The sequence below is a fragment of the Salmo salar genome, chromosome ssa01 (assembly GCF_905237065.1).
Source record: "Salmo salar chromosome ssa01, Ssal_v3.1, whole genome shotgun sequence".
Lineage (NCBI taxonomy): Eukaryota > Metazoa > Chordata > Actinopteri > Salmoniformes > Salmonidae > Salmo > Salmo salar.
This window is the reverse complement of record NC_059442.1, coordinates 21,804,411-21,820,313: the sequence shown is the minus strand read 5'-3', so window position 1 is coordinate 21,820,313 and position 15,903 is coordinate 21,804,411. Positions and strand designations below refer to the sequence as shown.

Sequence of the window (15,903 nt, the reverse complement as noted above, 5' to 3'; positions counted from 1 at the left end):
GTCTTCACTATTATTCTACAATGTAGAAAACCCTGTAATGAGTCAGTGTATCCAAACTTTTGACTGGTACTGCATATATACACTACCATTCAAAAGTTTGGGGACACTTAGAAATGTCCTTGTTTTTGAAAGAAAAGCACATTTTTTGTCTATTAAAATAACATCAAATTGATCAAAAATACATTGTAGACATTGTTAATGTTGTTCCTCTGTCCAGTGTCTGTGTTCTTTTGCCCATCTTAATCTTTTCTTTTTATTGGCCAGTTTGAGATATGGCTTTTTCTTTGCAGCCCTGCCTAGAAGGCCAGCATCCCGGAGTTGCCTCTTCACTGTTGACATTGAGACTTGTGTCTTGCGGGTACTATTTAATGAAGCTGCCAGTTAAGGACTTGTGAGGCGTCTGTTTCTCAAACTAGACACTCTAATGTGCTTGTTCTCTTGCTCAGTTGTGCACCAGGGCCTCCCACTCCTCTTTCTATTCTGGTTAGAGCCAGTTTGCCCTGTTCTGTGAAGGGAGTAGTACACAGCGTTGTACGAGATCTTCAGTTTCTTGGCAATTTCTCTCATGGAATAGCCTTCATTTCTCAGAACAAGAATAGACTGACTAGTTTCAGAAGAATGTTATTTGTTTCTGGCCATTTTGAGCTTGTAATCAAACCCACAAACAGTTTTCAGCTGTGCTACCATAATTGTAAAATAGCTTTTTAATGATCAATTAGCCTTTTAAAATTTTAACTTGGATTAGCTAACACAACGTGCCATTGGAACACAGGAGTGATGGTTGCTGATAATGGGCCTCTGTACGCCTATGTAGATATTCCATAAAAAAATCAGTTTCCAGCTACAATAGTCATTTACAACATTAACAATGTCAACACTGTATTTCTGATCAATTTGTTATTTTAATGGACAAAATGGACATTTCCAAGTACAGTATAGACATTATGGACAGTATGTGGATAGAATACGTAGGATAGAATAGTATATGTACAGCAATAGTTGAAAAGGATGACCTTGACTAGAATACAGTATATACATATGAAATGGATAAAACATTATGTAAACATTATTAAAGTGACCAGTGTTCCATGTCTATCTACATAGGGCAGCAGCCTCTAAGGTGCAGGATTGAGTAACCGGGTGGTAGCCGGCTATTGAAAGTGACCAAGTTCAGGGCAGGGTACTGAGTGGAGGCCGGCTAGTGATGTCTATTTAACAGAGTGATGGCCTTGAGATAGAAGATGTCTTTCAGTCCCAGCTTTGATGCAACTGTACTCACCTCGCCTTCTGGATGATAGCGGGGTGAACAGGCCGTGGCTCGGATGGCTGAGGTCCTTGATGTCTTCTGGGCCTTCCTGTGACACCAGGTGCTGTAGATGTCCTGGAGGGCAGGCAGTGTGCAACCGGTGATGTGTTGGGCAGACCGCACCACCCTCTGGAAAGCCCTGTGGTTGTGGGCGGTGCAGTTGCCGTACCAAGTAGTGATACAGCCCGACAGGATGCTCTCAATGGTTCATCTGTAAAAGTTTGTGATGGTCTTAAGGGCCAAGCCAAATTTCTTCAGCTTCGTGAGGTTGAAGAGGCGCTCTTGTGCCTTTTTCACCATACTGTCTGTGTGGGCGTACCATTTCAGATTGTCAGTGATGTGTATGCTGAGGAACTTGAAGCTTTTCACCTTCTCCACTGCGGCCACATCGATGCGGATGGGGCTGTGCTCCCTCGGCTGTCTCCTGAATTCCACGATCAGCTCCTTCGTTTTGTTGAGGGAGTGGTTATTTTCATTGCACCACTCCACCGGGGCCCTCACCACCTCCCTTTAGGCTGTCTTGTCGTTGTTGGTAATCAGGCCTACGACTGTTGTGTCGTCTGCAAACTTAATGATTAAGTTGGAGGTGTGCGTGGCCATGCAGTCATGGGCAAACAGGGAGTACAGGAGAGGGCTGAGCACCCACCCTTGTGGGGCCCCTGTGTTGAGGATCAGTGTATTGGAGGTGTTTTTGCCTATCTTAACCACATGGGGGCGACCCGTCAGGAAGTCCAGGACCCCCTACACTATGGCCCCCTTGGGGTCCACGGATCCCCGGTTGAATACCCCTGATGTATACTATATCTACTGTGCACTGAGACCAGTAAACATACAACATGTCTCTCTACTCACCGCTGCCAACAAGTGTTCCTGGCTGTGGCAGATGGCTGGTGATATAGTCACAGTCACACTTCCACAGAATTGCTGCTACTTGGCAGATACTGTGGCAGGACTGGGCCTACTATCAGTAGGTGTGGGTACCACCAACCTGCCTCGATTCCGTTCCCAACACTTTCTCTGGAAATGGTCTATTGGCAAGATGTTGCGCTGACTTGCTTCTCTCCACCAATGTGATCTCATTATTGAAAGGATGCCAGAATATCAGACAAATTACATTTTTACATTACATTTAAGTCATTTAGCAGACGCTCTTATCCAGAGCGACTTACAAATTGGTGCATTCACCTTATGATATCCGGTGGAACAACCACTTTACAATAGTGCATCTAAATCTTTTAAGAGGGGGGGGGTTAGAAGGATTACTTTATCCTATCCTAGGTATTCCTTAAAGAGGTGGGGTTTCAGGTGTCTCCGGAAGGTGGTGATTGACTCCGCTGTCCTGGCGTCGTGAGGGAGCTTGTTCCACCATTGGGGTGCCAGAGCAGCGAACAGTTTTGACTGGGCTGAGCGGGAACTGTGCTTCCTCAGAGGTAGGGGGGCCAGCAGGCCAGAGGTGGATGAACGCAGTGCCCTTGTTTGGGTGTAGGGCCTGATCAGAGCCTGAAGGTATAGAGGTGCCGTTCCCTTCACAGCTCCGTAGGCAATCACCATGGTCTTGTAGCGGATGCGAGCTTCAACTGGAAGCCAGTGGAGAGAGCGGAGGAGCGGGGTGACGTGAGAGAACTTGGGAAGGTTGAACACCAGACGGGCTGCGGCGTTCTGGATGAGTTGTAGGGGTTTAATGGCACATGCAGGGAGCCCAGCCAACAGCGAGTTGCAGTAATCCAGACGGGAGATGACAAGTGCCTGGATTAGGACCTGCGCCGCTTCCTGTGTGAGGCAGGGTCGTACTCTGCGAATGTTGTAGAGCATGAACCTACAGGATCGGGTCACCGCCTTGATGTTAGTGGAGAACGACAGGGTGTTGTCCAGGATCACGGCAAGGTTCTTAGCACTCTGGGAGGAGGACACAAAGGAGTTGTCAACCGTGATGGCGAGATCATGGAACGGGCAGTCCTTCCCCGGGAGGAAGAGCAGCTCCATCTTGCCGAGGTTCAGCTTGAGGTGGTAATCCGTCATCCACACTGATATGTCTGACAGACATGCAGAGATGCGATTTGCCGCCTGGTTATCAGAAGGGGGAAAGGAGAAGATTAATTGTGTGTCGTCTGCATAGCAATGATAGGAGAGACCATGTGAGGATATGACAGAGCCAAGTGACTTGGTGTATAGCGAGAATAGGAGAGGGCCTAGAACAGAGCCCTGGGGGACACCAGTGGTGAGAGCGAATGGTGCGGAGACAGATTCTCGCCACGCCACCTGGTAGGAGCGACCTGTCAGGTAGGACGCAATCCAAGCGTGGGCCGCGCCGGAGATGCCCAACTCAGAGAGGGTGGAGAGGAGGATCTGATGGTTCACAGTATCAAAGGCAGCAGATAGGTCTAGAAGGATGAGAGCAGAGGAGAGAGAGTTAGCTTTAGCAGTGCGGACAGCCTCCGTGACACAGAGAAGAGCAGTCTCAGTTGAATGCCCAGTCTTGAAACCTGACTGATTAGGATAAAGAAGGTCATTCTGAGAGAGATAGCAGGAGAGCTGGCCAAGGACGGCATGTTCAAGAGTTTTGGAGAGAAAAGAAAGAAGGGATACTGGTCTGTAGTTGTTGACATCGGAGGGATCGAGTGTAGGTTTTTTCAGAAGGGGTGAAATGCTGTAGGGTTCTGTGGAAAGTGCCAACAATTGGTTTTCTGTATGAAATGACATTACTATTATAAACATTATATAAACAAAATACTAATCATCACTCATCTTTCAAAGAATTTGGCTGACAATTCTCCAGCTCTCTCTCTCTTTTACAGCCCTCTCTTCTACGTCTGCTTATCTCTGTCTGTAGAGATGATCATTTAGATGATCTGTTTGTCACTTACACCCTAAGAAGTCACCACAGACTTCCTTTTTATGAGAGTCAAATACTTCCTCAGAACCCATCAGCCCCAATACGTTATACTTCCTCAGAACCCATCAGCCCCAATACGTTATACTTCCTCAAAACCCATCAGCCCCAATACGTTATACTTCCTCAAAACCCATCAGCCCCAATACGTTATACTTCCTCAAAACCCATCAGCCCCAATACGTTATACTTCCTCAAAACCCATCAGCCCCAATACGTTATACTTCCTCAAAACCCATCAGCCCCAATACGTTATACTTCCTCGAACCTAACATAGCAGGCTTTAACTATATCCCCCTATATACTGGTCCTACCGAGAAAAGAGAGAAAAAAACTGTCTGGGGAGGTTCTCTTCTACACTGTTCAACCAATTCGGTAAATGTGGCAGAGGAGTTGAGACGGAGTGTCGCCTTGGTTAACATCTAAAAGTGGAAGTTGTGTCACGGTCCCTTTCCATTTTCCCTGAAAACTGGAGCATCCAGTTGTTGAGGACTCAGCAGAGGCTATACTTCCTGAAAATCCATCAGCCACATTGACCCTTCAGTCAGCCGGACCGATGAGCAGTGGAAATGTCTAGAAAGGTCTTAAGCTTGGGAACATGTATGTTCAGGGGACAGAGGAATTGTTTTAATAAGAAGGTGTTTTACTGAAGGTCTCTTCCTATCGTAGGCTTAGTTTCCGGTGATGACTGACACAGTGAGGCAGGGTTCTGGAGTAACGCCTCGCATGCAGCTAGCTAAAACAGTCACAGTTGCATGAGCAGGCATTAGTCTTTTAAAGCCCACATAGTTTTACTCTTCCCTGACTGGCATTCATTTCTAAGGTGAGGGTATCAAAATACATTCATTTCTAAGGTAAGGGTATCAGAATACATTCATTTCTAAGGTGAGGGTATAAAAATACATTCATTTCTAAGGTGAGGGTATCAGAATACATTCATTTCTAAGGTGAGGGTATCAAAATATATAGTCATGTTTTCCTCTACTGTATATTTATATGTTTCATGACTTTGAAGAAGTGTCTTGTATGCAGTGGAAATTAAGTTTGTGTAATTGCTTTAGCTGGTGACGATTTGGTCTATGTCTTCATAGTTTTGCTCGTTAGTGAAATGATGATGAATTTTCATGCAGCAGTTTGATTCTCTGAGGGATTATCTCACCACACTATTTATACAGATAGGGTTTTCATGTAATTATGCTTTAGGTCATTTATTCTGCGTATGAGAATTCAGAAAGTTTCTCTTTCAAGTAGTTAGGGTGTCGAGTTCTCACAGTTGTACAAGAGAGTGAATGACAGTAATTTGTCACGACAACATCCTGAACCAACACCCCAGGCAACACTTCACACTACAGGACTGATGATGACATGCAGTACAACTTACCGAAAACTGGGTAGCCACTGGCTTGCCACTCAGATGGAGATAAAAGCATCTTACTGTACATAAGATATGAGATAGGAACAACATGACTGCAGTTTCATCCTCTGCCTCTAGAGGGGGTGTGATGCCAGTCAGGCTGACGAGGGTGATGCGAGGTCAACTCTGAGCCATGCTAGTGTGACAACAACCAGCCAGGACCCCTGGTGTGTGTGAAATGTTTTGTGACATATTATATTGCTTTGAGATATGCTTAGTAGGGAAAGGGTTTGTCCAGCTGCATCTCTCTGATAAGTGCTTCTGAAAAACCTAATTCGCCAGGTGTTTACCTACCAATCAAAAGGTCAAATCAATTGATTGTGCTCATGTGCTGAGTTGATTTCCCAATAGCCTGTGAGTTTGTTAGAAGCAGGGAGGGAAGAAGGCAGGAAGGGTAGATGTCCCTACCAGACCCAGTTAGTGTAATCAGATCTGACCTCAGTTAATCCAGTCAGGTGCCTTTAACCAGAGGCACCGTGTGACTGTGAACTTTCCCAAAATGGGATGTTTAGAAAGACTGCTACAGGAGTTAATTATCATCAGCTCTCCGCTGAGACCATGTCCAACAGACGAAGGGAACGGTTTGATTGGTTCCCTTGACTGACAAATGGAAGAGCCACTTCACTGTGATGTTTTAGAATGCTGCATTTCTAGTCCACATCTCCCTGTAGACACCTATGATGGCATGGTACACTGTTACTACAGAACTGTGTGTGTGCTATGTGGTCAGCAGATGGATGCTGAACTGTAATCATCACCCCCTCTCAGAGGAAATGGTGTGTGACAGGACTGGCCTCGAGGACAACAGCATTTCCTTCATATATACCACTATTCCAATTGGCTGTGCTTGTATTAAATAGCCAAGCCAGTTAACTAAAAAACACTGAACATCATCCCGTAAATGTGATGCTAATGCTAATTGCTGTGTCTTACAGGTGTGTCCTTGGTGCCAGAGGTCCTTGGTGAGTCCTTAGGCTCTGGGCTGGAGAATGGTCTACAGCCCTCCTACAACAGCCACAGGGCCGTACAACACAGCAAGGTAAGACTGAATCTACGCTGCCACTGGTACTGCCCACACTGGGCAGGATGAGTCAGAATAAACATACAGAGAGGAAGACAGAATGAGAGAGAGATTAATTCACACTACAGAATAATCAACAGAGAGATCATGAACATAAGCAATCTTGAAACACAGTTGCTAAAGTATATGTGTGCAAATAAGTGTGTGTGCTGTGCGTATAAATGTGTTTGCTGCTCGGCGCCCCTCATCAAGGACAGCTGTGCTGTGGTAGCGAGGCTGAAGATGACTTGGCACCAGTCTTAGAGCGATCTCTATATAATTACACCGACCTGGGCTCAGTCGAAAGACGGCTTGTTACTGTCACACTCAGAGAGAGGCCCTGTGTCTCGGTCTAATGCCCATACTGTCAACACTCCTCTGCCTGCCACTAACCTCACTGTCACGCTGAGGCCCCAGCACATGAATATTACCCCAGATAGACATCCTGAATAGTAGAGAGTTGTAAAGACAGTCAGGGTTGGTCTGCTAGGGATGAGGCAGGGTACTGAGCTCCAAAGCCCACTGCTAGCATCATCTCCTTCATGGACACTGCTAGCATCATCTCCTTCATGGACACTGCTAGCATCATCTCCTTCATGGACACTGCTAGCATCATCTCCTTCATGGACACTGCTAGCATCATCTCCTTCATGGACACTGCTAGCATCATCTCCTTCATGGCTCCATCCCTAGCATGGAGGGAGAATAGACCTCTGTCTCTGTCGCTTCTCTCTCTCTCTGTCTCTGTGTCTGTCTCTCTCTCTGTCGCTCTCTCTCTGTCGCTCTCTCTCTGTCGCTCTCTCTCTGTCGCTCTCTCTCTGTCGCTCTCTCACTCTCTCTGTCTCTCTCTCTCTCTGTCTCTCTCTCTCTCTGTCTCTCTCTCTCTGTCTCTCTCTCTCTGTCTCTCTCTCCCTCTCGCTGTGTCACTCTCTGTCTCTCAATTCAAATGTCTTATTTGGCATGACGTAACAATGTACCTATTGCCAAAGCGTACAATATTAACATAATTAAAATGATAATAATAATAATCAAGATTGTCAACGGGGCATTCAGTTACCAAAATAATCATACAATGGCTTAGAGGACAGTGCCTGTCAGTCACTGTTCCTCATCTTATGGCAGGCAGCAATGTAGTGCGCTGCCAACCCACAGCTCTCTGCGCCCCCCCCCCCCCATTCTCTGCATCCCCCCTAGCCTAATCTCATCAGAGAGGTCTGAAACCTTGAATAAGGGTTTCAAATTTGGGGAAATGACAGTCTCTAAATGTTTAATATTGTCAGGAACTATTGCCTACCCTTCTCAATGGCAAGCCTGTGCTCACTGAGCCAGTACTTTACGTTTTTCCTAAGGTTTTGATCGGTAACCATGGTTAAATAGTTTGCCATGGTGTACTGTCCATTTAGGGCCATATAGCACTGCGTTTTGCTTTGTGCTTGTGTTTCCCAATAGGTAGTGTAGTTTTGTTTTGACGGTGTTGTAATTTGGTTGTTATTCTGATTGATTGGGCTTCAGTGTGTTCAGTGTTAGAAGAACAGGTTCGTGAACTCAGGACCAGCTGGATGAGGGTCCTGAGGCTTCAGTGTGTTAGTAGAACAGGTTTGTGAACTCAGGACCAGCTGGATGAGGGTCCTGAGGCTTCAGTGTGTTAGTAGACAGGTTTGTGAACTCAGGACCAGCTGGATGAGGGTCCTGAGGCTTCAGTGTGTTAGTAGAACAGGTTTGTGAACTTAGGACCAGCTGGATGAGGGTCCTGAGGCTTCAGTGTGTTAGTAGAACAGGTTTGTGAACTCAGGACCAGCTGGATGAGGGTCCTGAGGCTTCAGTGTGTTAGTAGAACAGGTTTGTGAACTCAGGACCAGCTGGATGAGGGTCCTGAGGCTTCAGTGTGTTAGTAGAACAGGTTTGTGAACTCAGGACCAGCTGGATGAGGGTCCTGAGGCTTCAGTGTGTTAGTAGAACAGGTTTGTGAACTCAGGACCAGCTGGATGAGGGGCTGTTTTCTTTGCTTAACTGTCTGCATTGCAGGGCTTGGTAATGATATGAGAGGATGTCACTGTATTTATGATGTTTCCAAAACTAAATTACAATTTTTTTTGAGTTTTTATTATTAGTGGATGTTGGCCTAATTCTGCCCAGCATGCATTGTTTGTAGTTTTCCCCTGGACATGTAGCAGAATCTTACAGAACTCTGCATGCAGGTTTTCACTGCAGTGTTTGTCCCATTGGGTGAAATCGTGTTTTGCAAGTGGACCCCTCACCTCACTGCCATAAAGTGCAATTGGTTCAATGACACATTCAATTCGTTTTAGCCACGTTTTTTTTAATTCCGGAAAATGCCTTGTGTGCTTTCTCTCTCTGTTCATTCACTGCCTCATTGATGTGTCCAGATGAGCTTATATTTAAACCTACGTAATTGTAGTGTGTGCAATACTCTGTATATTTTGTACCAATTGAAAACTTTGGTCTTATTCCCTGAGATCTGGATCTTCTCTTGAAAATCATTATGTTAGTCTTTTTGGGGTTTACTGCCAGGGCCCAGATCTGGCAGTACTGCTCTAGCAGGTCCAGGCTCTACTGTAGGCCATGTGCTGTGGGGGTTTACTGCCAGGGACCAGGTCTAGCAGTACTGCTCTAGCAGGTCCAGGCTCTACTGTAGGCCATGTGCTGTGGGGGTTTACTGCCAGGGCCCAGGTCTAGCAGTACTGCTCTAGCAGGTCCAGGCTCTGCTGTAGGCCATGTGCTGTGGGGGTTTACTGCCAGGGCCCAGGTCTAGCAGTACTGCTCTAGCAGGTCCAGGCTCTACTGTAGGCCATGTGCTGTGGGGGTTTACTGCCAGGGCCCAGATCTGGCAGTACTGCTCTAGCAGGTCCAGGCTCTACTGTAGGCCATGTGCTGTGGGGGTTTACTGCCAGGGCCCAGGTCTAGCAGTACTGCTCTAGCAGGTCCAGGCTCTGCTGTAGGCCATGTGCTGTGGGTGACAGCAGGCACAGGTCTTTTAACCTCTTAATTGTGGAGACTCTCTCGGTCTCTCTCTCTGTCTCTCTCTCTCTTTCTCACTGTCTCTCTCTGTCTTGTACGCTCTCTCTGTCTGTCTCTCTCTCAATTCAATTCAATTTTCAATTCAAAGGGCTTTATTGGCTTGGGAAACATATGTTTGCCCTGCCAAAGCAAGGGAAGTAGACAATAAACAAAAGGGAAATAAACAAAGGAAATAAGCAATCAGAAATGAACAGTAAACATTACGCTCATAAAAGTTTTAAAATAATATAGACATTTCAAATGTTATTATTGGCTATGTACAGTGTTGTAACAATGTGCAAATAGTTGAAGTACAAAATAAATAAACAAATACATATAGTTGTATTTATGGTGATAGTGCTCCACTGATTTCTGTTTCTCTCTCTCTCTCTCTCTCTCTCTCTCTTTGTTCATCTCTGTCTGTCTGTCTGTCTGTCTGTCTGTCTGTCTGTCTGTCTGTCTGTCTGTCTGTCTGTCTGTCTGTCTGTCTGTCTGTCTGTCTGTCTGTCTGTCTGTCTGTCTGTCTGTCTGTCTGTCTGTCTGTCTGTCTGTCTGTCTGTCTGTCTGTCTGTCTGTCTGTCGTACAATTAAAGTCAGGAGGTTGTTTTTCCTTGCTATCTGCTTGAATATTGTTAGCGAGAAATTATACCCCAAGCCTACATTTTTGATTTCAAAGAGTTTGTTGTGTTATCATGTTCTGATTTAGGACTGAATAGAGACTTGGTCAAGGAGGCGAGGCTGGGGAGCTCTAGACTAGCTCTGTAGCAAGAAAAGTGTAGGTCCCGGCTAGTGCACCGCAGCTTTCATCACTTCCAAACTGTAAAATCTCCACTTTTCGTTCTGTAAATATGCAAATAGGTGTCTCTTGATTCAATTCATGTTTATTTTTGTCCCAGGGAGTTTTTGTTCTTGTCAGTTTTTTTTTACATGTAAATAACCTATTTAAGTCATTAAAGTGTGTTTATGCGTCATGTTGGAACACTTTATTATTGGGTTGCATTAATGAGTTCAGTCATCTGGAGAGCCAGGTTTTAATGATCCGGACTTCAGTGGACTGAACAGTAACAGTGCAGCACCGAGGAGAGATAATGATCTGTATGCTGTTTGATGCTCCTAAAATCTCCCTCTCGAGACTATACACTGGCTACACATATCTAGGCTGACTATTTGCTTGCACCCCTGTGTCCAGTACTTGTATACACCAGATTGTCAATGTGTCATTCTGTAATGCCCCAATGCACAGTTACATTATACATCACAGCGCTACCATGCCTGTAGGGTTTACTGTGTAGTATGTCCCAGTCGGCTGTGTTCAGTCTGTGTAGTAGCTGGTCTGAGGTCAGTGAGGAGGTGGATTAGCGAGGACAGGCTCCTCTGCTCTCTCTCTGTTTGCCCAATGACAAGAATAAATCCCACTGCGCTGGGATCTGCACTGCAGTACCTCTGGCTGCTGCTGCACTGGCCACTGTGCTTGTCTTTGTACAAACTGAGAGATGTGTGTGTGAGAGAGACTGTGTGTGTGAGAGAGACTGTGTGTGTGAGAGAGACTGTGTGTGTGTGAGAGAGACTGTGTGTGTGTGAGAGAGACTGTGTGTGTGTGAGAGAGACTGTGTGTGTGTGAGAGAGACTGTGTGTGTGTGAGAGAGACTGTGTGTGTGTGTGTGAGAGAGACTGTGTGTGTGTGTGTGAGAGAGACTGTGTGTGTGTGTGTGTGAGAGAGACTGTGTGTGTGTGTGTGTGAGAGACTGTGTGTGTGTGTGAGAGAGACTGTGTGTGTGTGAGAGAGACTGTGTGTGTGTGAGAGAGACTGTGTGTGTGTGAGAGAGACTGTGTGTGTGAGAGAGACTGTGTGTGTGTGAGAGAGACTGTGTGTGTGTGAGAGAGACTGTGTGTGTGTGAGAGAGACTGTGTGTGTGAGAGAGACTGTGTGTGTGTGAGAGAGACTGTGTGTGTGAGAGAGACTGTGTGTGTGTGTGTGAGAGAGACGTGTGTGTGTGTGTGAGAGAGACTGTGTGTGTGGTGTGTGTGTGTGAGAGAGACTGTGTGTGTGTGTGAGAGAGACTGTGTGTGTGTGTGTGAGAGAGACTGTGTGTGTGTGTGTGAGAGAGACTGTGTGTGTGTGTGTGTGAGAGACTGTGTGTGTGTGTGTGAGAGACTGTGTGTGTGTGTGAGAGACTGTGTGTGTGTGAGAGAGACTGTGTGTGTGTGAGAGACTGTGTGTGTGTGAGAGAGACTGTGTGTGTGAGAGAGACTGTGTGTGAGAGAGACTGTGTGTGTGTGAGAGAGACTGTGTGTGTGAGAGAGACTGTGTGTGTGTGTGAGAGAGACTGTGTGTGTGTGTGAGAGAGACTGTGTGTGTGTGAGAGACTGTGTGTGTGTGTGAGAGAGACTGTGTGTGTGTGAGAGAGACTGTGTGTGTGAGAGACTGTGTGTGTGAGAGACTGTGTGTGTGTGAGAGACTGTGTGTGTGTGTGAGAGACTGTGTGTGTGTGAGAGACTGTGTGTGTGTGAGAGACTGTGTGTGTGTGTGAGAGACTGTGTGTGTGTGTGAGAGACTGTGTGTGTGTGAGAGACTGTGTGTGTGTGTGAGAGACTGTGTGTGTGTGTGAGAGACTGTGTGTGTGAGAGAGACTGTGTGTGTGTGAGAGAGACTGTGTGTGTGTGAGAGAGACTGTGTGTGTGTGAGAGACTGTGTGTGTGTGTGAGAGACTGTGTGTGTGTGAGAGAGACTGTGTGTGTGTGTGTGTGAGAGACTGTGTGTGTGAGAGAGACTGTGTGTGTGTGAGACTGTAGCCGAGCTCCCTGCCATCCAGGACCTCTATACCAGGCGGTATCAGAAGGTGGCCCTAAAAATGATCAAACACTCCAGCCACCCAATTCATAGACTGTTCTCTCTGCTACAGCACGGCAAACGATACCAATGCACCAAGTCTGGAACCAACAGGACCCTGAACAGCTTCTATCCCCAAACCATAAGACTGCTGAATAGTTAGTCTGGTAGCTATTGGTTAACTGTTTAACTGTCTGCATTGATCCTTTTTACACTCTCTTGACTCATCACGTTGCTGCTACTGTTTATTATCTGTCACTTTACCCCTACCTATGTACACATCTACCTCAATTACCTCGTACCCCTGCACGTCAACTCTGTACTGATACACCGTGTATGTAGCCGAGTTATCATTACACATTGTGTATTTATTATTACTTTTATTATTACGTGTTTTACTTTTCTGTCATTTCTCTATTTTCTCTCTTTCAGCATTGTTGGGAAGGACCCGTATGTAATCATTTCACTGTTAGTCTACACCTGTTGTTTACCAAGCATGTGACAAATGAAATGTATTTTATTTTATTTGTGTGTGTGCGTGTGGGAGGTGTGTTTGTGTAGTCGTAAGCGTGTGTGAGCGAGAGATACTGAGACATCTTAGTACATGCAGTAAAAGCGAGCATTTGAGATATTGTTGTGGCAAATCTGATTACCAGAGTTAATTTGTGTCCCTGAGAAAAACAATCTAGTCGATGGGAAGAATATCACCCATGTATCAGGAAGGCAGCATAGATACCCACTGCCACCGCAGCCAGCCAGCCAGCCAGCCAGCCTGCCAGCCATCCAGTCTGTGATTGAATGGAGATGAATGGGAAGGAAAGACTAATTTCAAGCCTCTTGTCACAGCATGTAATCGCCTGCTGCAGAACACTGACTGACTTTGATTAATTGGTCTAGTGGTTTCCAATTTGCTCATATTACATAGATGAGCAATGTTGTTGTGTCTAAAAGTGCTTACAAATCTTCCCTGCCTGCTGCCATGTTGTTGTTGTTGTTGTTTGGGGACTTGTTGCTAATGCTATTGGTCTCGAATCCCAGGCTGTAGTGACGCCGCAACACTGTGATGCAGGGCCTTAGACCACTGTGCCACTCGAGAGGCCGATTGGATCATTTCTAACAAATCAGAGTATCAAAGCCAATGAGTCATTTTCAAAATGCTGCTTTACATGTGTTCAGCTGGACAATAACCTACAACACAAGGCCAAATCTACACTGGAGTTGCTTACCAACAACACAGTGAATGTTCCTGAGTGGCCAAGTTACAGTTTTGACTTAAATGTGTTAGAAAATCTATGACAAGACCTGAAAATGTCTAGCCATGATCACCAACAACTTGACAGAGATTGAAGAATTTTGAATAGAATAATGGGCAAATATTGTACATTACTACTGGTGGGCAAACCTCTTGGAGACTTACCCAGAAAGACTCACAGCTGTAATCACTGTCAAAGGTGATTCTAACATGTATTGACTCAGGAGGGTGAATACTTATCTAATCAAGGTGTATTAGTCTTTTATTTTTCATCAATTTTTTTTGTGTTCAAATGTTTCTTCCACTTTGAAATCAGAGTATTTTGTGTAGATCAATGACAAAAGAAATCACAATTACCTTCATTTCAATCCCACTTTGTTACGCAACAAAATATTTAAAAAAAATCCAGGTGGGTAATACTTATGATATCCACTATAGATACCATCCATAAACACTATGACACAAAACATTTTCAACCACATTTACAGCTTGTTGTAATACCAGCTTGTTGTAGTCATTAATACCAGTTGATTGTATCTTATTGGACCATGTGAGTTGGGGTAGTTTACCAGTAGCATTTCCTTTGGTACTACACTACTATGTTTCTTTTGTCAAATTGCTCCACATTATGATTTATGACACCCCTTTAGATTCTGGTGCACAGCCCTCATCTTATTTTACATCTCCATGACGTTGTAAACCTTGTCTGTAGGGCCCAAGAGGAGCTGTACCACTGAGTGAAATAGCATATTATGTCACATATCAGCAGCCTCTATAGTCTGGCAGTGGTATGAAGTTGTTGTCACAGATACCATTGGTCAACTGGCTGAGCAGAGTAAGTTCCTTAACTTCCTACAACCCTTCACTAAGATCCTTTTAAAGGGATTTTACCATACAAAGAGCAGCAACCACACCCTTCCCTTACCCTTCCTTTCCGCCAAAGGCCAATGGCTTAGTTTGATTCACTAATTGACGATTTAGTGACTGTGGGGAAACAAAAAATGGTGCTTCCAGGAACTGAGTGGGCAGCTTACTGTAAATGGCAGCATGTATTTTGGGTGCCATTGCTATTAAGAATTCAGTTGCTCTATTCTCGGGTCTAGGCTGAGAACAGCTGAAAAGGGTTTTCAAAACCTTTTTATGTGTGTGAATGTGAGAGGTCAGATATGCTCTCCATTCACTGGGTTATTACTACTCTCCTCTAGATGTTTTTTAGACCACATAACAGCCACAAAGACCAATGGACTCTAGAAATAAAGACCAATGGACTCTAGAAATAAAGACCAATGGACTCTAGAAATAAAGAGCTATGGACTACAACCCCTTTAAACTTCTCCCACCCACTTAAGTCCTCCTTGGGGGGAGGCCCCTAAACACAGACAATCCCAGTCCCCCCTCTCGTGCCTGCCTGTGGAGGGGGTGGAGTGGGTGGTGGTGATGACTAAGTCTATCTTAATAATCTGGGTTTATGGCTGGGGAGTGGCCCCAGCATCTGGAGCAGGCCCACTGCAGAGCGATAGAGGGAGAGTGAAGGAGAGATGGACCTATCGAGAGAGGCGTAGATGGCTTGCCAGAGGAGAGGAAGAGGCGAGCTGGGGAGCGTTGGAGTCAGCCCTATACCATAGCTCAGGGCTGGTTGGTGGTTTGATGGGTGAGAGGAGGAGGAGGAGGAGGAGGGTGGTGGAGGAGGAGGAGGAGGAGGAGGAGGAAGAGGCCAGGCCCTGTGTCTACCTCACCACCCTGATTTTTATTTTATTTGTATTTAACCTTTATTTTACTAGTCAGTTAAGAAAAAATGTGTCATTATTTACAATGACTGCCTACCCCGGCAAACCCGGACAACGCTGGGCCAATAGTGCACTGCCCTATGGGACCCCCAATCACGACTGGATGTGATACAGCCTGGTTTCAAACCAGGGACTGTAGTGACGCCTATTGGACTGAGATGCAGTGCTTTAGACCGCTGCGCCACTCGGGAGACCAGGCTCTGTGCTCCCTGCTGGCCATGTGCTGGTTCTGGCCTGGAGGCTGTGAAGCAGAGGAGAAGGACCTGTTTCTGTGCTCGGCCCTGCTCACCCTCAGGCAGCTGCTAAAGGACAAGCTGGCCCAGCTGCTAGATGACATGGCTGGATG

At 45.8% G+C, this 15,903-nt stretch overlaps 1 protein-coding gene across 3 annotated transcripts in view; it reads left to right on the top strand.

The window, feature by feature from the left end:
* Positions 1–15,903, top strand: part of LOC106575182 (rho guanine nucleotide exchange factor TIAM2) — a 107,210-nt gene that overhangs the window by 65,095 nt on the left and 26,212 nt on the right. For all 3 annotated transcript variants that reach the window (XM_014151838.2, XM_014151537.2, XM_014151621.2), the window contains exon 15: positions 6,546–6,649. In XM_014151838.2, coding sequence (XP_014007313.2) covers positions 6,546–6,649 — 104 coding nt within the window. The remainder of the gene's footprint in view (positions 1–6,545; positions 6,650–15,903) is intronic.